The sequence below is a fragment of the Humulus lupulus genome, chromosome 9, assembly GCF_963169125.1.
Source record: "Humulus lupulus chromosome 9, drHumLupu1.1, whole genome shotgun sequence".
NCBI classification, from domain to species: Eukaryota; Viridiplantae; Streptophyta; class Magnoliopsida; order Rosales; family Cannabaceae; genus Humulus; species Humulus lupulus.
The window spans coordinates 58,627,222-58,652,522 of record NC_084801.1 but is presented as its reverse complement, the minus strand read 5'-3'; the positions used below and the strand labels follow the sequence as shown (position 1 = coordinate 58,652,522).

The 25,301-nt window shown below is 39.2% G+C and overlaps 2 protein-coding genes across 2 annotated transcripts; both read right to left on the bottom strand.

Annotated features, from left to right (window-relative positions):
- Positions 1–221: 221 nt before the first annotated feature.
- LOC133799757 (actin-related protein 8-like) lies at positions 222–1,486 on the bottom strand. Its single transcript, XM_062237756.1, has 4 exons — positions 1,382–1,486; positions 1,123–1,220; positions 528–609; positions 222–259 (listed from the first exon to the last, which is right to left on the bottom strand). The coding sequence occupies exons 1-4, from the start codon at positions 1,443–1,445 to the stop codon at positions 222–224; spliced, it is 282 nt and encodes a 93-aa protein (XP_062093740.1). The 5' UTR covers positions 1,446–1,486.
- A 608-nt stretch (positions 1,487–2,094) lies between these two features.
- LOC133799756 (trafficking protein particle complex II-specific subunit 120 homolog) lies at positions 2,095–4,813 on the bottom strand. Its single transcript, XM_062237755.1, has 4 exons — positions 4,791–4,813; positions 3,899–4,187; positions 3,284–3,576; positions 2,095–2,476 (listed from the first exon to the last, which is right to left on the bottom strand). The coding sequence occupies exons 1-4, from the start codon at positions 4,811–4,813 to the stop codon at positions 2,095–2,097; spliced, it is 987 nt and encodes a 328-aa protein (XP_062093739.1).
- Positions 4,814–25,301: the final 20,488 nt, after the last annotated feature.

The window sequence follows — 25,301 nt, the reverse complement described above, 5'->3', positions numbered from 1 at the left end:
AGAGTTTACACTTTGTCTGAATGACTTGATTAGCAAGTCTTGCACTATTGTAAACACACAGTGTAACGGTCTTGGTTATCCAGGGAGTTACAAATAGTGTTTTAAAATACCTATTTTAAGATCTTCATGTAATAAATCATGGACTATATGCATATGCTCTAATTTCAATTATTCTTGATCAACATGAAATGAAAAAAGAAAAGAAAAGAAAAGAGTATTTTTCAGATCCCTACTTTGCGCATTACTTTACCATGTAAAACTAGAAGCCGAAAAAGAAAAGAACAGAGTATATTTCAGATCCCCAAACATTGAATGCAACCAAGATATGATATAAAAGAAAGCACTGGAAAATCCATAGAATGAAAATGAAAAAAGAAGAATACAAGCAGCAAGGCTGCATGGAAAGTTAAAACTGTAACTTATACTGCAGGGCTAATCAGTATATATCATAGGTAAATGAAACCTTGTTGATAGTTTAAGGAAGCATAAAGCATATAAAAGATAAAAGAGAAACTATCACTCCTTACTTGGAACAACTGATGTGACTTGAAACCCAATATTTACAACAATTCCTGAAGTTCTTCTAGCAGCATACAAAGCTAAAGTTGCCTACATTTTCAAAAACAGAAAATGGATAAGATCTTACAAATAAAAAACATCTATCAAAGAATCAATCGAACATTTTAAGCCAAAAGCAAAAGGTCCAAATTACTCATAAACAAGCATAAGTACATAAAGCATCTCAGCTTATAGTGTTAATAAGTAAATTTGGTGCCTGTTCAGGATTTTCAACCACTCAAGTCACAGAAGCTTGCTTTACAAAAGGAAAATGAAGAATGAAAATTGGATCAAGGCCTCGAAATCTATATCCGATGGTAAATGTCATTTTTGCATGAAACAAACTAATCTTAATTCTTTACCAAAGAGGGGTAGCTCAAATGATAAGGCATATGGCTTGCTATATCACAAGGTATGAGGTTTAAGTTTCTCTTGGATACCTACATAGCAATTGTTAGCGGAATCATAGTTTTGAAAAAATAAAAAATTACTCTTATTTCTTTTAGTATTAAATATTTTAGAATATTAAACAGCAGCGGCAAGTTAAGGCTTAGCGAAATTTACCTGATTAATTGCACAAACAGCAGGAACATTCATGTTAAATAGTGTTGTATATATAGCTTCCTTGAGTTGCCGTCTTGATGCTTTTGCAGATTCAGTATCTGCAATAAAAAGACAGAAACCACATCATAAGGACAGAAAGTGTCTCAAACAAGAAAAACACACAATTCTCAAGTGTCTCACTAAGGAATTACACGACCAAACTTCAAAAAAATTGAACTATCTAAATTACAGAAAAGGCAATGAATATATAGAAGCTGACCATCATAATGCAATATTGGTATAGACACAACCACTGGCTGTGATGGTGCTCTTACCTGCATCATGTAAAAGACATATCAAATATACATATGTGAGTAAAGAAGCTCATTTCATGAAAGCCAAAGCAAAGAAAAAGAGAGGAGCTACCTGCTATAAATAGTGGAAAAAAAATGTCTAAGTCTGGTATACATTGGAGACTCAATGTTACCAAATTCCTACATATGAGAAAGTGACAATTGGGATTACACACAGTTGTGGTTAATGAATGAATGAATAATGAAACTTTGAAGCTGGTAGTTAAAAGGTGACCAAGAAAGTAGCAGAGCGCACAGATGGCAAAAATAATAAATCCTTTCTCTGGTATTGATTCATGAGCCAAACAGAAACCAATTTCCACATATCTACAAATTTTAACCGGAGTAAATAATAGGACTTTCCAAAATAAAAGTCACACAATTAAATATCATACACAAGTTTTACATCCACTTACTCAAGAATTATGTGGAGGTGACTCTTAGTCTTTAAGGATCCAAGATATTTCACAATATTTTTGTGGTTCAAATTCTGCAAAAGAGAATAAGGTTTATCAGTCTCTGACCATTCACCTTCTTCCAAGGATGCTAGTTGTAGGATTCAACTCAAGTGAAAGAACATAACAATGAAGTGATAGCTATCCATGGTGTTTAACTAAAATGGAAGTCCTCAGTTTATATCTCAAAAGCAGTGGACAGTGCACCCATGAATTGTCACAGGCCCCACTGATGTTGGAATCCCAGACAAGGCAATAACCTTTGAGGAATTAGTTGGAAGATTAACAGTAACAGGGAAAGGATCAAAATTTCTTGAATTCACAGACAGATAAATACTATCGACCCTCAAATCAAAGCCACAAGGGTTTGCTAACTCAACCAAAACTTCAACAAGTTCCCCAACAACCCAAATCAACTCCTGTTTACTGTTGTTATTTGGCTCTCCTTTGCTGAATGGTGTATATATAAAAGGTCCAGAAGGAGCTGATCCAGCCCACCAATCTTCTTTAGCTGAATTCCGCTTAACAATGTCCATTTGTGATTGATGAAGGGGAAAAGAATGCAATCTGGAATAAATTGAAAATTGCAGAATAATATGTGATGATAAAAGTAGAGCTCTAAGAGTGAATTTACCCTATTTTTAACGATCCAGCCTGGGAAAATTTAAAAGATAGACTGGTAAATAACATAGTTGAAACTGCTACTGAAGCTGGAAATTTTGAGTTGAAAAGAAGTAAAACAAAACAAATATATATATGGAAAACATCTACCATCCATAACATTTTTATTTTTGGGGAAAAAATGCTAGCAGCATCTATGTCATACTATATCTTAAAGTTGCCAAATATTTCAGATTGTATTCAAATCAAAGTTAAGCAGTACAAATGTCGCCATAATTGCTTCTAATTTAAGAGTGTTTACCATCTCTAATAGTAATCTAGATTTAGTAATATGTACAAGTGAAATTGATCAAACAAAAGCAACAGTCGAGAACTCAGTTTAGCAAAAGAAATATTCACATGCAAGTTAGTATCAGCTACAGTTATCACATTATCAATAATGGACAGATTTGGACAAGAATTATAAAAATCAACAGCCAAGTATAAACAATAAATCAAAGTGGATCATCATAAACATATTATCCATACAAACATATATAGCAAGATAAACACCATGAAAAGTTTTTCTTTTACAAAGAATGGAAAGCCAGAACCTAGCCTCAGTCTGTCTATCAGTTCAGCAATTCACAACTCACAAAGTAAAGCACTACCCTTGCTTAAGAATTATGCATTCTGTGCGCATACATCACTAAAAAATATCGTGTTATTTGCTCGTAAAAGTAGAATAGCCTCCTTAAGATATTGTATACTTACCTAATGAAAGGTAGAGCAGGATCAGCAAAGCGTGTTCCAGAAGGCAGCCTATCAGCTGAATTTGAAAGTGCACTAGCAAGACCATTTTTCCCTACAGGTGTAATTAAAGGATAATATGACCTAAGCAGCCGTGCAGCTGCACTCCAGGCAGCAAGAGGATCTCCAGCACGGACAACAGATAACAGAATCTCTCTCGGTACAACAATTTGCAGGGTGCTCCATTGAGACTCAAAAAGAGAGATTACGGCCTGGTGCAACATTTTTGTGCTATCAGCATGACCTGATCCAGCCTCCTTCAGTAAAGTTTCCAAGTAAGATAAAGGCAAATAAACTTGTTAACAACATATTTACAAGATATGTTCCACAAAATAAGAGGATCTGGTCAGTGAAAATTTAAAAAAAAAATGTTTAATAAATGACAGATAGTGGTAAAGAACGAGCTCTAAAATAGCTATAAGAAACATAAGAGTCCACCGACAATCAAAGTAGACAAAGTGAAACCCAACTCCTCGTGTCAAATGAATGATATGAGCCAAGAATGCTTCTTAATACACGTAAAGACATGAGATCCCCGAAAATTAAAAACCATCTCCCAGATAATATTTATATACTCACTTTTACAACAGAAGATCTAGAAACAGATGTTGTACTCTGAACACGATATGCTTTTGTTGTCAATGCCAAAACATTCATAGCACTAATAGCAGCCAACTTATTTTCTTGTTTCAAATATAACTGAGCTACCTGCCTTGAAAAGAACGCCGCCTTACGCTCATAACCAAGAGTACCATATAATCGAGCTAATTCAACATATAATATCAGCCTATCACTAGCATCAATCAAAGATTTAGCACCATCTGCAGCAGTGGTCAAAAGTTCAACAACTTCCTTAGCCAGCTCTCTTCTGCAAAAACATAATAAAATAATAAAAATACATAAAATGATAAATAACAAAATAATCTCAAACAACGATAATAATAAATATTCCTAAAAGTAAATACAGGCAAATATGTGAAATCTTTAAAAAAAATATTTAAGCTAATGAACATTAGTCAGGCTGAACATTGATTATATCATAATGGGTCATTGCACCAAACCCCTGCAACCCTTAGTCAGCTCAAAAAAAAGTACCCAACAATCCTTGGTAGGATCTCAAGCAAAATACTGGGTACTTTAACTTAGTTCATAATGTCTGCTAATAATGAATGTTAAAACAGATGAAACACATCAAAAATTGACCAAATTGAAAGGGAAAAAAACTGCAGCCATAACAGTATCAGATGGGAAAAAATAAATACTAATTTTTTTTCTAAAAGAAACTTCTTTGTATTAATATCGTGAGAAGATGACCTCGAAGTGTCTGAATACAATTATGAGAATAATAATGTAAAGCAAAACAAAACAATAAGACAAAACTGCTTAGTGCAGAAAACTTCCCCAATAAGACTAATGATCCATATTGAAATATTTTCTGATGTATTTTGGGATGTGAATCTCTTCCCTCTACATATAAGACTTAAAAGATGTCATTTGTGTGTGTTTCTAATAAAAAAAAATAGAAAATAGAAAAGAAAGAACGAAGCAGAATAAGATTTTGTGTTTTTTTACATATATAAGATAAGAAACGAACCTGAGATAGTGGGCGTGAGGCAGAGAAGCTCCACTCTGGAGCGTGACTTCGTGAGGCGGAGAAAGAGCTCCACTCTGGAGCGAGTCTTCGTGAGGCAGAGATGAGTTGAGAAGACTTCGTGAGGCGGAGAGGGCGGAGAGATGAGACGAGAGAGAGACTTCGTGAGGGCGGAGAGGGCAGAGTGAGTCTTCGTGAGTGAGAGATGGAGGCTGAGAGAAACTTTCGGGTAACTTAGATTTAGGGAATTTGGCAGATGTGAGACTAACAAAAAAAATTCATTTTGGCGCCTGAGTTTTATTCATATGGCGCCAAGTCTTCCGTGTGTTTTTAATCCCCTCCAATAATAGAACTTCTAAATATATGCTATTCTTTAATGTAATATATACTAAATATTGTTGTAGTTACAAGCCGTCAGATTGCCTTTTTGGAAACTGAAAAGACTTGATTAGACATAATTATGTCTCAGTTTTCAAAAATGCACGGGAATTCTAACAAAAGTGGGAAGACGAACGGTTGTTCTCTTAAGTTTCTTTATTACTTGTCGCACTAAACAAACTTGGGGGGAAAATGTTATCCCAAAAATCAGAAGTGTGTGACATGGCAGGAATTAATTGCACGTGGCTGACACCTGGCAAAACCTGTGTTCGACTATCGACCAGGAAAATGTCCGGCGTTACGCGATCGGTCTCTTCATACGACCAGTCTGGTCGTAGGCACGTAACACGCGGAGGAAATCTTAGGCAGTTATGATGGAATCCGAAATTCTCTCCCATGATTTCCTGAGTATCCGATTATTTAGGAAATAATATCTGTAACAAATCAATGTAAATCTTCCCTGAGCTTATAAATAGAAGAATAGGGCTCAGGGAAAGGGGGGATCCTTTTTCTCTTTTTCTGACTTCTAAATTGCTTGAGTTTAGAATTATCATATCAATCATATTGTATTGTTCTTCGGAATAGGTGAAACTCATTGAACCCTAGTTCTTTGATCACTCCTTTGAATCCTACATCAATAACAATCTAAGTGGACGTAGGTTATTACCAGATCCTGGGGCCGAACCACTATAAAATATCATGTTCTTATTATTTTTGCTATTACGTTCTTTTCAACGCATTCATCCACGTCAAGCGTATTTTGACTCAGTGTCAGTTGCCCAAAATCAGGGTCAACAAGGTCCATATCCAATTTTAAATTACCAATCATTTTCATCTAATCTTTACTAAAAAACACTTTTAAAATAAAGTTGGTTTAAAGAAATTAAGTCATGAAGACTTAAAATTTGGTGTGATATTTTACCAAGTTTTCAAAATAAAACTAAGTAATTTACATGCAATTGATTTCACAAAACAATTCATGTAAACATATAGGACAATCCTAATAATCATGTTTCTACTAATGAGATGCATGATTATGACTGTGTGGGTTTTCATGTATGGCATATAATGCATGTATATGTTATCAATCACACCAATCACATGAAAATAATTATTTAAATAAATAAATAAACAATAAATGTTGAACCGGGTGCTTTTGGGTATTTCTAATTTTACATCCACTTTATAAAATTAAAATAAATAAAATAAAACCGCCTTGATCTCCATCGGGCTTCTTTACTTTGTTGGTAGGATACGTGTCGTTGTTGGTCCAGAATAATAATAAGAAAAAAAATTTCTAATTATTTTTATTAATTAAAACAAACTTTTAAATAATCATTATTTTTATTTTTCTTTTTAATTAAAACAACTTTTAATTAAAACTGAAATGAATTTAAATTCAAATCTGTTATTTTGAAAAAATAAATTTTAAATAAGATATTAAAAAAAAAAGGTTTGTTAAGATAACAAAAATATCTCATTATTTAAATATCAAATTTCAAAAATAGGATATTTAAACATTTTAAAATTTTAAAAAAATAACAGATTAATTTTAGAAAAAAAAATTTTTAATTAAAAAAAAAAACTAGACCAGTCAGGTGGGGACACGTGGCGTCAAACGGGGCCGCCGGGCTGGACTGTACGGAACAATACGGACCCGTCTGTACGACGTCCCGGCAGCGGCTCGGAGGTCGGCCTCGGAGGATCAGTGGCTGAATTCTGAATCCCGGGCTCCGTTCTGACTTTTGTGTGATCGGAATTACAATTTTATGCTGTCAAAAACCAAATAAAATTACATAAATCCTATGCCCTTTAATGGCTTACACAATGATCTAATCATAAACAAATCCTAACCCAAAAACACCATACAATTAACGATTCAACATTCCATGCATTCAATCACATTAAGCCATCCATTCATTCATCAAAATAAATAAATGCATAAAAGTAAACCCACATAGATTCAATACATATATATGTGAAGAAGGCTCTGGTACCATTTGTTGGTTTTTATTGATCAAATCAGAGATTATACGCAGGGGAACAACAATCAAATTGTCAGTTTAATCCCAAAAGATTTCTAGATCTACTTCTTCACATTCATATATATATTGAATCAAAGACAAGAATAGAAAAATTACCTCAGGTCCTTCCTTGCTGCTATCTTTTTGTATGGCTAAATCCTTGAGATCTCACACCAAGATCTTCCAAAATGTTCTCAGCACATAAAGAACGAGTGTGGGTTCGCTATACAAACAATAGGCAAAAAACTATTTATCAGATGTTCTCAACACATGAGATCTGATAAAGTTTGGACCTAGGTTTTGTGAAGAACAATGACTTTTGTTTATGTCACTGTTCTCTTTCTCTGAGAGAGATTTCTAGATATTTTTCTATCCCTGAAAAGTTACGTTCTGTAAAACTGATATCCTATATTTAATATATCCAATATATTAAAATATTTGTTATTTTAAACAATTTAAAATAACTGATCAGTTATCAGATTTTTGTTTAAATAATAATATTTTAATCATATTAAAATATCTCATTATTTATTTAATATTTAAATAACTAAAATTGTGGAACCAAGAAACTGAACACAATCTCTTATGCGTGTAGCACTGTGCTACACGTGTACCACATGCCAGTGATGGCATGTAATTTTTCCTAATTTTTATTATTATTTAAATACCAAAAATCCCAAAAATAAATTAATTCAAAATTAATTACATTTTTGTTAAATCAAATAATTAATTAATTACACATAATTAAACAAAAATTATGTTTGATACATAGAAAAATATTTTACTTATCACATAAGTCCTTTTTGCCCATTTTTGTATTTACCTTTGTCAGTGATTGTTTGAGCCATTTCGGGGACTATGGACCTATAACATTAAGCTCCAATAAATAAACTAAATTATTAAACTCTTTAATTATAATAGTTAATTTATTAATTCTGATATTACTCCACTATAAATTCAGAATTGCACTCTTTATGTTATAGATATACTTTTACAGAAATCTTTTCTTAAGTCGTCCATTGATATGACCATCTTACAATAGTTCAACCCTCTAATTAATTATTTCATAAATTAGAAGGGGAGAATTACCATTTTACCTTTCTAATTTACTTCTTATTCCTTAAGTACCATTAATTCACTAGTAAATAATTAATCTATAATCTAATTATAGATTTGAGCTCAAAATCATTCAGTTTCAGAATTAACCCTTAAGGAAACTAATATACGATCCATTAGGAAAGATTAGATTTTGTATTGTTGATACATGTTCCCAGCCATCCATGATATTAAATCTCCAAAACAAAAGTCATTAGCCTCATTCTTTGAAGAGACCTTAACGAATGAATCAAAAGATTTAATAAACATGAATAGGAGTTCATGAACACTCAGGATTTAGGTTGATCTATAAATGATCATCAATTATGATATGAATTACAAGTCTTTATTGTTAAATGGTTTTTGGATAAAGACTTTAATTCATATCAATTCATGTCATATATAATCATATTATATAAAGCACATTTACCGAGATGTCTTTCCACATCAATAATCTGAATCTAGATTATTTGTATCATTATGATACTCAGTAAACCGTACTTACAACTCCAATTAAAGAATTCCATAACTTTAATTTTTTGTTGTTGACTATTTTTATTCGTTCATGTGACCTTAATTCTCTCGTACTAATACAAGATCACATCCTCAATAATGAATATGGAATTTTTCTGATATTTACAAAATTATTCAAACAATAATTTAACAATCTAAATATAACAATAATAATAAACCATTTTATTTATTTATTCACAGAAAACACAAATGTCTTTACATGCTTTTAGGACACACTCCTAACAACTTGCTGGGGTCGAATTTTGTGCTGAAGACGGATAATGTAGCAGTTAGTCATTTCCTTACCCAACTGAAACTGACCCCTAAGCAAGCTTGATGGCTGGAGTTCGTGGCAGAATTCGACTTCCGTTTTGAGCACAAGGTTGGACGCCTGAACCAGGCAGCTGATGCCCTGAGTCGCAAAGCAGAATCGGCGACTCTAAAGATCTTGGCTAGTTTGTCAGCTGGCATGGTGAACACTCCACTCAAGGAGAGCATAAAAGAAAACCTAGAAAAAGACCCGGTTGTCAGAACCATCCTGAAGCTCATGAAAGAAGGCAAGACTCACCAGTTCTGGGTGGAGAATGATCTTCTGTGGGCCAAAGGGGGCCGCTTGTATGTTCCGAAAGCTGGAGATTTGCTGAAGATATTACTAAGCGAGTGTCATGAAACCTTGTGGGCAGGTCATCCAGGGTGGCAGAGAACGCATGCCCTTTGGAAGCAGAGATACTGCTGGCCACAGATGCGAGATGATGTAGTGGAGTACACCTGTAACGACCCGAATTCGCTAATCGGGCGTAGGGCCTTGATTAGTGTGCCTGGAGGGCAATAAATGAATTAATATGTTAATATATGAATTAATGTGAATATGTGATAATGATGCATGTTTAGTTGAGTTGAATATGCATGTGGACCCCGTTTGGATATTAGGGGTATAAATGTGATAAATGCTATATATATATGTGTGTGATATGTTTGCGCAGCACGATCCGAGACAGTCCTGGGGAGCGGTTAGCCAGAAAGTCACAACGGGGTTGAGAATCCGACTCGGGGCGAGTCGAGGAGTAATTTGGGTATTAGTTATTATATGGGGTTATCGGGTTATGAAAATAAATATTTGGAGATATATTTGAGGTTAGAATGTCTAGGAGGGAATATTTGGGAAATTTACCATTTTGCCCTCAGGGACGTTTTGGTGCCCCGAGCCTTGAGGTAACCACATATACTAAGTTAAATAAAACAAAGGAAGGAAACATTTAGAAGCCTAAGAAATCGACACTTACTTCCTCCCAGTTGAAGATAGTTCTTATCTCTTTCTCTCTTTCACTCCCTAAGACAAACTCAAGGAAAATTCTGGTGGAAGCTAGTTAAAGCAAGGAATTGAGCTGAGAAATCTTAGGAGCTAAAAGCTTGAGGATTAAGGATCAAACTCAGGGACTAAGCTCAACAAAGGTAAGCTTTAATTATAAAGATTATGTTTAGAATTGTTGGTGGTTTGTTAGAGTTTGCATGTTAGTTAAGCTTGATCTTTTCTTGAGTGTTTAGTTGAGTTTTGGAGCAGGTTTTGATGAGTTTTGATGTTGAAATTGTGCTAGAATATTGGGATTGATTTTCTGGAACTGTCAGCTTGATTATAGGATGATTTGGTTTGAAGAAAATGCAGGAGAAAGGTGAAGAATTCTGGGTTTGGAGAAGAGGGTCGTGGCCCTAGGAGGGCATGCCGCGGCCCGTGTGCGCGCGCGGCCATGGGAGGCCGAGAAGTTTCATGCGCACCGCGGCGCTTGGTGATGCGCGCCACGGCCCGTGTGGGTGTCAGTGAGGTGCTAGCCTCTATTTCGAGGCTAGCCGCGACGCTTGTGGGTAGGGCCGTGACTCTTAGTGCCAGCTTGTGTTTTTAAGGGTGTTTAGGCTTGGGAACTCAATGGTTAAGGCTCGGGATGGATTTTATCACCCGGATTGATAGAATTCAAGGTACCGGAGGTTAGGGTTATGGCTCAAAGTTATTATTGGATTAGAACTTGATGGATGGATATTGTTAATGTGTTGTGACTAGGGTTTCGGCGAGGCTCAAGTTAGAGAACTGTGCTCGGGACATCGGTGCTCGGTGAGCTCGGGACTCAGGTAAGAAAATCCTTGTTCCCACAGAGCTTGTATGCAGGGCTGAGCCCAATGTGTTTGAATTGCAGGGCATAGCCCTTTGATTGAATTTGCTAGTATTCTGTAGTTGTTTATTATGTTATGAATGCAATTATGTGAACGATCGGCAACAGCCGGGAACGGTGTAGGCCGAGGTCGGCAGGGGCCGGGAACGACGTTAGGCACGTTGAGTGCAAGGCCGAGTACGGCAAGGGGCCAAGAGTAGCGTTGAGCACGTGGAGTGCGAGTTGCCAGGGCAAGTCCCTAAAAGGATACCTGGGATATCCTCGCGGTGCAGACCGCGAACCCAGGGCCTGGTAAAGCGCCTGGGACGGCTAGGTCGTATGTGTTTAGCCTATTGATGGCCTGTTTATATGCTTGGTGTATATTTTGCATATGTTATCTGTTTGTGGGTTTTCTTTCTGAGCTTCGGCTCAAAGATGCTCTGTGGTGCAGGTAAGAGTAAGGAGAAAGCCAACCAACCATGAGTGTAGCAGGCATGAAGCGGCGTGTACATGTTTGGCCAGCCCGGCTGCCACAGCCAATGGATTTTGGGAGAAGTTTGTAAATAAACCTAGATTTGTCGTTTAGTCGACTTGATTCAGTTTATTTGTTGTAAATATTTCTAAACTGTATTTTGGGATCCCAGGTGTTAAACTTTTATGATTTTCAATGAAATGGAATTGTTTCTAAAGTTTTCCTCTGTTTATGGATTAATTACACTATTTGACCTAAAACCTCGATTAGCGAGTTGAATGCACACTTTTAAACGCACTTAGTAATGGCTCTAAGGGAGTAGGGCGTTACAACACCAAGACCTGTCTCATCTATCAGCAAGACAGGGTTGAAAGGAACAAGACAGCTGGGTTGTTGGAGTCGTTGCGAGTCCCAAGCCGACCATGGGAGAGTGTGTCACTTGACTTTATAACTAGCCTACTGAAGACAAGGGATTTAAGTGCGATCTTGGTGGTGCTGGATAGATTCTAGAAGTGCGCAACATTCATCCCGGTGTCAAAGTACTATTCGGCAGAGGAGACAGCACGACAATTCTTCAAGCATATTTTCAAATATTGGGGAGTTCCCCCATAAAATTTGTAGCACCCTGGATAACCAAGATCGTTACACTGTGTGTTTAAAATAGTGCAAGACTTGCTAGTCAAGTCATTTAAACAAAATGTGAATCCAACGTCATCAACGGATTAGGAATAAAAGATTTTGGTCACAAACAGGCTATTTTCATTAAAAATGACAGTTTAATACATGGAAACTCAAAATAGGGTTTAGCTGACTTAGTTACAACAAATTCCAAGAGTTACAAATAATTCAAGCCACTCTAATGGCAAAATATACATTTTAGGTTTCCGTCCCTGTACAATTCCTCGACCGTGGCGGCCGAGCAGCTGACAATGTACACCTCGCCCCCAGAGCTCTCCAACTCATGGTTGATTCAGCCTACCCTTGCCTTTACCTGCATCATGTAGCACCCGTGAGCCGAGGGCCAGTAAGAAAGCATGATATCATAGCAAGATCAACATCATTAATCAAATAATCCACAATGCACAACCCAAAATTCGGCATTTCATAACATTTACCCAATCAGTGATAACACTCAACAAATTAACAATTTGCCATCCAGACAGTCAACAAATCATATCCATAACACAATATTCATGCTCATAATCAACAGTTTATCACATCCATCAAGTAATACTCAGGGTCGGCGCCCTTAGGTTGCACCCTCTATTTAACCCACTGTCTTCGGCTCACTTAGGCAGCCCCCAGTGTAATACTCACTGACTCCGGCCAACTTAACCGAGCTCAGTGATAAATAAGCTGCCTCAGCTACTAGTGGCCGAGCCGCGCCCTGTCGCAAATGTTGATTCCGACACCCTTAGTCCGGTTATTGCATGTCCCATGGCATAATACCACCTCATGACATGATATACAAATATAGGGAGCTCTTAGTCCCATCATGTTCACATGGTTAATCACATTCACATAACAATGCATACAAACATAGGGAACACTTAGTCCTAACCTAACCACATAATCAGGTGCAGCTTTCTTACCTTTAGATCTCGCTAGCTCGTTCAATTGACCCTCAAGCACGATCCCGTCTGAACCTTAGTGCGTACCTAGTCACAGCCATAGATCAGAATCACCACCAAACTTAAAATCCAAAACCTAGCCTCGGGACCAATCCCGAGCCCCGGGGAAGCCCTAATTCCACCAAACGGGGTGGTGGAATCAAACCCCGAGCCTCCGGGCAAAAACCCTAAGGAAAAACTCAAAAACCCCTTTCTAGAGACAGGGTAGCGCTATAGCGCTCTAAGGAAGGCGCTATAGCGCTACAAGCAGAACCAAAACGCCCAGGAAGCCCAAGCCTAGCGTTGTAGCGCCCAAAGGCTAGCGCTACAGCGCTAGTCACAGACCAGCAGCACCGTGTTTTCCCCTCTTCGACTTTCCTCGAACCAAAACCCCTTGTAACCCTTCCAACCCTCAATTACACACCAAATTGAGTCTACCATCACCTATATATCACCCCATACAACTCAATAACACAAAACTTAACCACATGCATCATCAAACTAGAAAAAAAAACATTGAACCCAAGAACTGAAAGATTCAACAGAAACTCAGATACTTAGAACATCAAAGCCAAAACTTGTTACCTTCTATGGAGGATTTTGACCTTAAGTTATCCCTATCATCCAACCAGCATCAAGCCCTTCAACTCCTCAGGTTCATATCCCTTTATTCCATCCAAAACTCAAACTTAGAAACCATCTCATTAAAACCCAGAAAAAACACATTAGGAAACCTTAAAACTTACCTCAATTGACTGGCTAAACCGTGCTAGTTCTTCTAGCTTTACCAAGGTCCTTAGCCCTAAGCTCCATCCTGAGCTTACTCTAGAATTCCAGCTCCAAAACTGACAAAGAATGGTGAAGAGATGACCCAGCCGAATGAGAGAGAGAGATAACTCTAAGTGTCCTGTTTTTCTTTCTTTCCTTCTTCTTTTCTTTTCCTTAAGCTTCTGAGTCTATCTACAACTTCCACTAAGGTTATAAATCTTAATATAGCCTATCCTTTAGTAAGCCAAATGACCACCTTGCCCTCCCAATAATAACTAAACCTTTAAATCATCCTAAGGGCATTTGGTCATTACTCCCAATTCCCACTAATTCCTTTAATGTCTTTAATATTTACCACTTACTTTCCAATACCCAACTAATCACCAATTATATTTCTCAATATCAAATCGTCTCCAATATATTCTCCAAATTCCTAGATACATCCCCAGGCTCACCCCGAGCCGGGTATAAATCCCCGCTGTGACTTTCCCGCTAAGCCGCTTGTTAGGATCGCCTCGAGCCACAAGCTGCAAACATACCCACATAATAATGCGGTCTCAACATTAACCTACCAATATGCACACAAGTATGCAATTACGCTCTTAATGAGCCAAATTACCAAAATACCCTCACAACAGAATATATAACCCCATGCATGCCTTTATCATCATATAATAATATGACCCACATAATCATGCATATAATCATATAATAGCACAATAAATCAATTATGGCCTTCCCAGCCTCCTAATCAAGGTCCTAAACCTTATTAGGAAATTTGAGTCGTTACAACATTGTTAGTGACCGAGATGGGAGATTCACTGGGACCTTTTGGTCCAAACTATTCAGCCTCTTGGGGTCACAATTGAACATATCCTCGAGCTACCATCCACAGACAGATGGGCAGACAGAAAGATTCAACGGGATGTTGGAGGAGAACTTGCACCACTTTGTCAATGCCAATCAGAAGAAATGGCCGCAACTACTCGACGTAGCTCAATTTTGCTTCAACTCTCAAAAGAGTTCTTCACTGAATAAGAGCCCTTTTGAAGTTGTTAATGGACAGCAGCCACTGTTGCCCAACATAGTGGACGAATACCGCGGTCAGAACCCACGAGCCTTTCACTTCACAAAATACTGGAAGAAAACGAAAGAGATTTCCTGAGTTTATTTAGAAAAAGCATCAAGAAGAATGAAGAAGTGGGCAGATCAGAAGCGCAGACACTGGAGTTCAAAGCAGGTGAATTAGTGTTGATCAAGCTGAGGCCCGAACAGTTGAGATTCTGAGGGGACAAAGACATCAGACTCATTCGCAAGTATGAAGGTCCGGTCTCAATCATCTCAAAAGTTGGCCTAACTTCCTACAAAGTCGACCTACCACCATGGATGAAGATACACCCGATCCTTCATGTCAGCAACTTGAAGCTGTATCATGAAGATCCAACAAATCTAGAGCTCAACCAGAGGAGAAGTCATCATTCAGCCAAGGAGCAAGCGTCAACCTGAAGAAATCCTGGCGGAGAGGACGGTCACCACTTATCATAAAAAGCATAAGGAATATTTGGTAAAATGGAAGGGGCTCGCAGAAGACGAGATAAGCTGGGAGAGGGTGGAAGACTTGAAGAAGCTCACGCAGAAGATTGAAGATATACAAGCTACTTCTTCGAGGACACCAAAGAATTGAGTGGGGGAGAGTGTGGCGTGCTTCCCCTTTGGCACACCCACATGGGGCCATTTTGTAAGTTAGCATGCCTTGGTGCTTGATCATTAGTCAAGTCTTGCACCAAGCAACCTCATGGGGTAGGGTAGTGGCAATTTTGTAATTATGCATATGTCTCCTAGACAAAAATCATATATGTTACTGGGAAGACCTTATATCCCTAGAAGGCTCCTTAGGGGGAGGTGACCTAGTGACTTAGGGAAGCACCATGGCCACCAGCAGATAGGGGCCAAAGCTGTGTACTCCCTTGCCCTATCAAGGCTATATATTAATAAAATGATGTTTATCCATACTTACCCTTGTATGCTTCCTTATTGCCTATGTGTTACTTGTTTGTCGTCTTCGTTGGGCCATCATGTGCCACTTGCCTTGTTGTGTGCTTTGTGTTGTGTGGACATTCCAAGGAATGACTTGCTTTGTGCTTGCTCATACTTCGTTATTGCCCGTTGCATGTCCGAGACGTGTTTGTGGCTAGCCATTGAGTTTTTCTGCCCGCAAGTGTGTGTTGTAGGCTGACTTGCTAGCTTGGAGTGTCTGCAAGTGTCGCACGTTCTGTCTACTTGGAGTACCCAAATAGCCGGCCCGTGACACACCGTGGCCCTAGGAAGGGTATGTCGCGGCCCGTGTCTCCTTACAGGGAGGCATTTTGCCTCTGTTTTGGGGCGTGCCATGGCCCTTAAGGGGCTAGGCCACTACCCTAATTCAAATTTTTGGTTGTTTGAAGGGTTTTGGCTCGGGAACCCGAAAGTTAAGGCTCGAGAGGGATTTTACCACCCGAATTGGTAGAATCCAAGGTCCCGGAGACAATAATTATATTCCAAAGTTATTTAACGGATTAGAGCTTGATGGATGGTTATTGTTATGCGTTGTAACTAGGTTTTCAGCGAGGCTCGGGCTAGAGGACTGTGCTCGGGATTTCGGTGCTCAGGAAGCTTGGGACACAGGTAAGAAAACTGTTGTACCCGTAGAGCAGTGCAGACTCCTATTGATTGTGTTGTTTGTATTGCAGGGCATGGCCCTATGTGATTGAATTGCAGGGTGTATCCCTATTGTTTATGTTTTGTATTTGTTTAAGTATTTGTTGATTATATGCTATGTGTTGCATATTTGTGAGTGAACGGCGAAGGCCGTGAATGGTGAAGGCCGAAAATGGCAGGAAGCCGAGAACGACAAAGGGCTGGTGTAATGCCCCAGATTCCCTAATATGGATTAATGGCTGGATTAGTAGGCCGGGAGGGCCATAACTATTTAATTATGCCATTAAATGTGTTAATGCATGTTTATGAGAATTATATTATAATTTGATGTTAAATGCATGCATGTGAGTCCACATTTGTTTACATGGGTATGTTGGTAATTTGGCCCGTTGAGGGTATAGTTGTACATTTGTTTCTATGTCAATGATATATTGTGAGACCACATTATAATGCGGACTGGTTCAAGTATTTTGGCATGAGACAATCTTTAAGTATGATTTATCGGTTTGGTCATAACAAGTTTGAGCTCGGGACTCGGGGTGAGTCTCGGGGTGTTTTTAATGATTAGAGCGTTACCGGGGATTTTAGGGTAACGGGATATGAATTATTGATGTTTGAGAATATAGAGATTAGCGGGAATTGGGAAGCGTTAATTATGATTAACGGGATAAGTGGAAAGTACCAATGTTACCCTTGAAATGGTTTTAGAGGCTTTCAGTGACTTAAGGGTATTTTGGTCATTTGAAAGGATTTATATTACCCTTCAGTTGGCTATAGAAGGTTATAGATTAAACAGAACAAAAATAGGGTTTCTCTTCCTCTTCCCCATACATCACTTCCCTTCATTCTTCCTTTGGTTTTTGAGCTCTAGGTGGGGATTCAAGCTAGGGAATCCAAGGGATGAGTTAATGGACCTGGTTTAGCTATTGAGGAAGGTTCAAATCTGGTTTCAAGGTGAGTTCTAGTCACTAATTCAGGTGGTGCTCTGTTTTTCTCTTTAGTTTTTCAGTTTTGATTCTTGATGGAAGTGTGGATTTGAAGAGGTTTTGATTGATGATAAGTTTGGGTTTTGATGAGGGTGAGTTATGGGTGATGTTTGGAGGTTTAAATGAGTGTTTGGAAGAGGTTTTGGGTTGGTTTGAAGGGCTGGTTTGAGAGGAAAAACACAGGGGGAAATTTCTGGTGCGTGCGGCCTTTATGGCTGGTCTGGGCTGGGCGCCGCAGCGCGGCTGTGGTGCGCCGCGACCCTTGGCGTCTGGCAGGGAAGGCCCTCTCTGTCTGGAGGGCGCGCCGCGGCGCAGCTGAGGAGGGCCGCGGCCCTTAAGGTCATTTTAGCCAAAATGGTGTTTTTAGCTTGGGGATTCAAACCTTAGGCCTCGGGGTTGAACCTAGTACCCGGTTGGGTAGTGTTTGATGTCTCGGAGGCTAGGTTTTGGTTTGGGAACCCTCAGTTATCATTTTTATTGATGAATCCTATATTTTGGTTATGACCAGGTAACCGTCAAGGAATTTAAAGGTTGATCGTTCTCAGGGGTCGTTCATATAATAATTTTCACTTGAACCAAAGGTAAGAAAACAGTGTAAGAATACAGTTGCACCCTGTATGGATATATGACATGCATGGTTTGATATTGAGGCATGTTGGTTGATATATGTGGACATGGATTGCATATTAAATGCTAGTGAACGCTGATTACTTGTTTATGGCACTGACTAGTCAGGGACCGACTCTAAAGTCGATGAACACGCATTGAATGGCTCTATGGCATTAATGTGAGACCGACCCTAAGGTCGATGAACTTATAAGCGCTTGCCTGGTCTAAGACCAGATGTTCATAGCCAAGGTGTATGACCCCGGTGACCGTTTGTCACATGGCTAGGGGACGTTGTCCATAGTTACGACTCTAGAGTCGGGAGGAAGGTTATGTTGGTGACCAATCACCATGCACCTGTCCTGATCAGACTTATGAAAGAACTACTTATCGGTTAAGCCCTGGTGACCCTATCGTCACATGGCTAGAGGGAGCTGTACCCATTGTTGTGACTTTTGGCTATTGTCACCTATCTGCTTGATCTGTTGATCCTGAATGACTATTATGACTATTGTTGATAGTATATCATGCTTTATTATGTTTTCTTGCTGGGCCTTGGCTCATGGGTGCTATGTGGTGCATGTAAAGGAAAAGAGAAGCTCACCCAACCCTGAGTGGAGAGTTGGGCGACGTTGTGTACATATTGGGCCGCTTGACCGCCACGGTCAAGGAGTTCTCAGAGGGACTAGGGGTTTACCCTATTTTTGCCGCTTAGGTCGGCGGGGATTGTAAAGTTTGCTACAGTAGCGACCCTTTTGTATTATGAACAGCTTGTAAACATTTTGAAAGGCTCATGAGCAGTTTATTTACTTAATGAAATGTATCCTTTCCTTTTTACTGGTTTTTCACCTTAACCTAATAATAACACTTAGATCACGTTTTTAACCAAAGGACTTGGGTAGCGAGTCAAATTTCCGGTTCACTGTTCACCGTAACTGTTCTGGGGTAGCCAGGGTGTTACAGCTAGGAACGGCGTTAAGCACGCGGAGTGCAAAGCCGAGTACGGCAAGGGACCGTGAGCGGCGTTGAGCACGCGGAGTGCAAGCCGTTTGGGCGAGACCCTCTTAGGATGATGGAGTCATCCTCACGGTGAAGACTACAAACCCAGGGTCTGGTAAAGTGCCTGAGACGGCATGGCCGCTATGTGTTTAGCCTGTTGGCTATTTTGTTATATGTTGATTGATTGATATGCATATGTTAATTTTTTTGTGTTAAGTTTTCTTGCTGGGCTTCGGCTCACGGGTTCTCTATGGTACAAGTAAGGGCAAGGGAAAGGTCGACCAACCATGAGTATGGAGAGCATGAAGCGGCGTGTACATGTTCGGCCTACCTAGCTGCCACAGCCAGGGGTATTTTTGGGAGATGTTGTGCATTAATCTAAATTTTGTCGCCTAGTCGACCCTAAATGTATTTTGAGTTGTAAATATTTTCTAAACAGTATTTTGGGGTCCCAACTGTAAAAATTTCTGAGATTTTCAATGAGTATCCAAATGTTTTATATTTAATGACTGGTAACGGGTTTTATCTCAATTTAGCTACACTTTTAAACTAAAACCTCAATCAGCGAGTGATTAGCACATTTTAAACTCACTTGGTAACGGCTCTAAGGAAGTAAGGTGTTATAGTCTTAGCCTTCTAACCAACCATTTTCCAAACTATAGCTCGCACAAAGAGAATGAAAGAAGTGGATATCTATGCTATTTGGTGGGATACACAAGAACACACTTTTGAATCTCAATACATGAGAAAGTATTCTTCTCACAAAATAGAGAGAATAAAATACTTTATTTTTCTCTCTTGGAAAAATAACGTGTAATTGCATCTTCTATCTTCTGTCTTGATATTATGTTCTAATTATAAAATAATCAAAAGAAGACATATCCCTTATCTCATTGGGCTTATGTGTGGGCCACAATCTATTTGGACTGTGGTTGGCGACACCTGCAAGGCTATGGGCCCTATGGTATTTTATTTCTATAAAATGTTATTTGTTGGGCCTTTATCATATTATTTTATGTAGTATTCAATCACACCGTAAAATTAAATTCAATAAAAAAACTAATTTCACAAAATTATCAATATAAATTTATTTACCATTAAATATTATTTCATAAATAATATTTTAAATATTATTTCACAAATAATATTAATTTATGATATTAAAAATAATACTTTATTATTTTTAATGATTACTTTTAATACCAAAATATTAGCTCTGTGTTATCGAGCTAGTACGGGGACAGTATGGACTCGTAGTTCTAAGCTCCAATAATTCAATTAATTTCACTAACTCTTAGTTCCATTAGTTAATTTACTTACTATGAATTATTTAACTAGAAATTCATAGTTGAACTCAAAACTATAGTCTTATATTATTAGAAGCTATAACTATAAAGTCATCCATTGATTTAGTCATTGCATGAGTTATGACCCTCTACTAGTTGTTCATAACTAAAGCTAGGTCTTAATGTATGTTAATCTCTCTAATTATGTCTTTATCTATTAGTTCTATTGATTATCTAATGAACATTATTCTATAAATTTAAATACATAATGAAATTTATGTACATGTAGGTGACTAGTTATTTAAAAATTCAAGTATAATTGTCTATGCAAAATGATTTCGTAATTTAAATGTACTAAAAGACTCTTGAAGAGCTTCTGATTATATCATAAAATACTGAAGAACAATCTTTTATTTGTAAATTGATAATTATTAAATATATTTGTTGTTTATAAATTAAATTACGAGTAGAGAAGTCTCAAAGTACTTCATATGTATTAAGAATTATAAATATATGATCACTTGATCTAGAAATTAAAAATCATGTAACAAGAGAATATAACAAATATATGGTTCTAAAGTATCATCTTTATCGCAAATGAGTTGATATTATCAAAAATATTCATCCATGTGTTATTTTCAAACTTAAAATTTCAATATTTAGATTGACTAATAATCATAAATTAATAAGGAATACCTACAAATATTATGCATATTTATTGCAAAATTTCTATGACATGACAATGAACAATGTTGTATATGTTAGGAGTATGTCCTAAAAGCATGTAAAAGACATTTTTTATTTCTGTGAATAAATAAATACAATGGTTTATTATTATTGTTATATTTGGATTATTAAATTGTTGTTTGAATAATTTTGTAAATATCAGAAAAATTCCATATTCACTATTGAGGATGTGATCTTGTATTAGCACGAGAGAATTAAGATCACATAAATGAATAAAAATAGTCAACAACAACAAATTAAAGTTAAGAAATTCTTTAATTGGGGTTGTAAGTACAGTTTGCTGAGTATCATGATGATACAAATAATCTAGATTCTGATTATTGATGTGGTAAGACATCTCGGTAAATGTGATTTATATAATATGATTATATATGACATGTACCGATATGAATAATAGTCTTTATCCAAAAACCATTTAATAATAAAGACTTGTAATTCATATCATAACTGATGATCATTTATAGATCAACCTAAATCCTGAGTGTTCATGAACTCCTGTTCATGTTTATTAAATCTTTTGATTCATTCGTTAAGGTATCTTCATAGAATGAGGCTAAGGACTTTTGTTTTGGAGATTTAATATCATGGATGGCTGGGAACATGTATCAACAATACGGAATCTAATCTTTCCTAACAGATCGTATATTAGTTCCCTTAAGGGTTAATTCTGGAACTGAATGATTTTGAGCTCAAATCTATAATTGGATTTGTTTACCGAGTTTTTCGGAAACGAATACAAACAAAATAATAAGAAGATAAGAACTGTAGAAGTGCAGAAATATAAATAGACAAATAGGTTTTTTACGTGGTTCAGGCGTTAACAAGCCCTAGTCCACGAGTCGATGTTATTATACTTGTAGAGAATTACAGTAAAATGGCTGGTGTACAAGAACCTCACAAACTCACAATGTTTCTCTCGGGTTCTCTTGAAGAAGATGAAGCTAGAGAGATTTTGGCAGAATTCTTGCTCTTTAATCTGTTGGCCTCCCCTCCTATCGTGAAATGAGGAGGTCTTTATAGCTAGGGTTTTGGATTAAGGTTTTACTCTGCCCTCATGAGTCTTAATTACACCAGTCGTAAATAGGGAATACAATTACCGTCGTAGCATGGCTACCAGGCTCTACGCAGGTATAATTACATGAAAATATGGGGAATGACAAAAGGCAGCCGTCTTTTCCAGGCTGTCAGCGGAACAGTGGGCGAAAAGGCACTTTTAGGCGTGCTGGGATGTGTGCGGCCTCGACCTGTCGGGCGGGATCCTGTGTCAGGTGAGTATCATTCCAACTATGCCTCCTCCGTGACTCGACCGCTTGGTCTTCTTCCGCGCGAGGCACGGAACTGTATCCGCGAAGGTAACCTGAAGAGCTTCTCCTGGAAGGACCTTCCCCGAAGGATATCCCTTTGGGAGTCCGGGAAAATTGACGAGCTTCCGGGTCGCGGTTGCTTAAAAGAGTGTGCTGGACACTAAACGGGTGAGGCGAAGCCTTTCTGTCCATCCGCGAGCCCTGGTCATTCTTTGTGAAAGACTTTGATAATTATGCTTCCCCGAGGCTATCCATCTAAACGCTATCCGGAAATCTGGATAACATTTACCCTCCAAGGTCACGGAGCTTGATAGGTCCGGGAGCTTGTACAGTCCTCCGGGTATTCTGGTCTCTAGATTAGGCGAGGGGTCACCTCCTGTGTTCCTGGAAGGGTTCCTTTTTCCCGTCTGAGTGTTAGTACGGAAGAGAAAAGGAAATTTCTTCTGTTTGAACTCAAGTACTCAAGTGTGGCAAGGGTCACGCGTCATGCAAGGAATGGCTCTGTGACCAAGACGTGTGCGTGAGGCGACTGGCTGAGTATGCGTGCGTCAGGCGTCTGAGTAGTGATTTGACGGTATTTAATGGTACACCGGGCCTGAGATGGTACAATAATGGGAAATAAATACTTTATTCCCATCCGAGGAGTCATAAATGGGACCGGCACTTCATCCCCAGCCGTCGGATCTGATGCATGCGGTATGGGAAGATCGGGACCGTCCATTTGTGGAATTCAAAATGACTTCGTTCCTGCTATAAAAATGAGGGAACGGACCCTTCTTCCTCTTTACGCTTTCAAATTCTCGAGCTTTCAGATTCTCAGATTCCCAAATCTTCGAACTCTCAAGTTTCCAAGCCTCCTTTCCTTCGAATTCGCCACTTCTTTTGGTAAGGAATCCAGAAACTTTTCTTTCGATTTGGCAGTAGGTTTGTTCGCCGAAGTTCTAGGTTTGAATCGTTGCTTGTCTTTGCAGCCTTTACTTCACGTGTTCGTGCGGTGCAGTGACCCGGTCACTCCCTCAATCTTTAACTACCCGAATACCAGTAATTATTTTTACTTTGCTTTTTCCTTCTAAACCTCAGATTGTTGGTAGTTGTTAGGGTTGAGTTTTCTGCCGGTGTCATCTTTATGCATGTGTGAATAGGGCTTTGATAGGCATGTGACTGATGTGAGTCAATAAGTTATTTCTTTGCATGCTTTGACGGCTTGCTTTTGGAAAGTTGTTTCCCGTCTGCTTGTGCTGTTCTGGTTTGTCATTTTAGGGCATAAGCGTGAACCCCTTTAGGGTGTCTTCCCCTGGGAAAACACTTCTCTCGGCGGGCTTAGGCTCGAAGTTTGAATCTGGTTCCTTGCTGTCCTCCGGGTGGCATGGTGCCAACCCCTCGGCAAGCTCGGTGGGAGCCTCTCCAAGCAGTTTTCAGGGAGGGTCTCCCCGACGCCTTTAATACCGTTAGGGTATGACAAGGGTGCTGACTGCTTGGAGTGTTTTCTTCTTTGTTTCTTTTGCTCAGTGACGAACACCTCAAAGGAACAAATCATTGCTGCGGTAGAGGCTGAATCTGCCCAGGAGCAAGGTTCCCCTGTTGCCGGCGCAAAGGGGAAAGCAAAAACTAAGGTGGCCACGGCTAGCCCACCGACTATCAACAGTTCCATCTGGGAGATGGACCAGAAGCCGAACCTGTTCAGGAACTACGGCATGCTGGAGCTGTATTCCTCAGAGGTAGGCCTGAAGAACATCCCAGGCCTGGTGTGGCACCGTCTGTCGGTGCTGGGTGAGTCTGCCAGCCAGAGTCACGAGGGTTTTGGTGCCTGGAGCTGGGCACACATAGTGTGTGGGGCACACTTGCCCCTAAGAAGTTATTTTGCCAACTTCTGCGTGAAGGCGGGGATTGCCCCCTTCCAGTTGATTCCCCCCAGCTACAAGCTTCTAGCGGGGTGGTATATCTTTTGCAAGTCCCGGGACCTGGAGGCCCCTACCCCGGAGGAGGTGTTATACTTCTATGGGCTGAAGTCTCAGCCCATGAGAGGTCATGCAGACAAGGTGGGGTTTTATAGGCTGGAGAGGTACCCGGACGTGATGTGTCCCACATGTCATACCGCAAGGGTTCCAGATCTCCGGGAGTACTGGTTCCTGACGACTGGCTTCCCATTGAAGAGGGTGCCAGCTCTATCTTTGGACTTCAAAGTCCTTGGTAAGTGCTCCTTCCTCTCTTTTTTAACTTTGTTTCTTTGCGTTTGGTTTGCCTCCCGGGAGGATCTTTAACACTCGTGTTTGGATTTTGCAGAAGCCGTCCCGCGGACACCTCACTGTGCGGAGATGATAAGGAGGTCAAACTTCTACAAGAGGCTCTTGGAGGAAGAGCTGAAGGTGGAAGGACTTGTGACCACCAAATCTTTGAGGGAGTACGGGCTACTCGCCTCTTTCCAAAATATTGAGCCAGTGAGTGGCAGGGGGCAAAGTCAGGTGTCAGCTGACGTCCGGGAGCAGATTGCCCTGAAGCTGTCCAAGGTGATCTGCCAGGCGGCCCAGGACGAGAATAATTTATCCCCCAGTTGGGCGGAGAGGTTCCCCGACCCCCAGTCGGAGGAAGAAGAAATCGAGGCTCGCCACGCCGCAGCTTACCCCAATGAAGGGACTCTGGGAGCTGGTACCTCCGGGAAAGGTAAAACTAGCTTTCGATTAATCCACACCCCCAGCCTGTCTGGGGTTTCCCGGACTTCTCAGATGGGGTTCGATCCCTGTTTCCTTAGGCTAGATCCGCGTAGG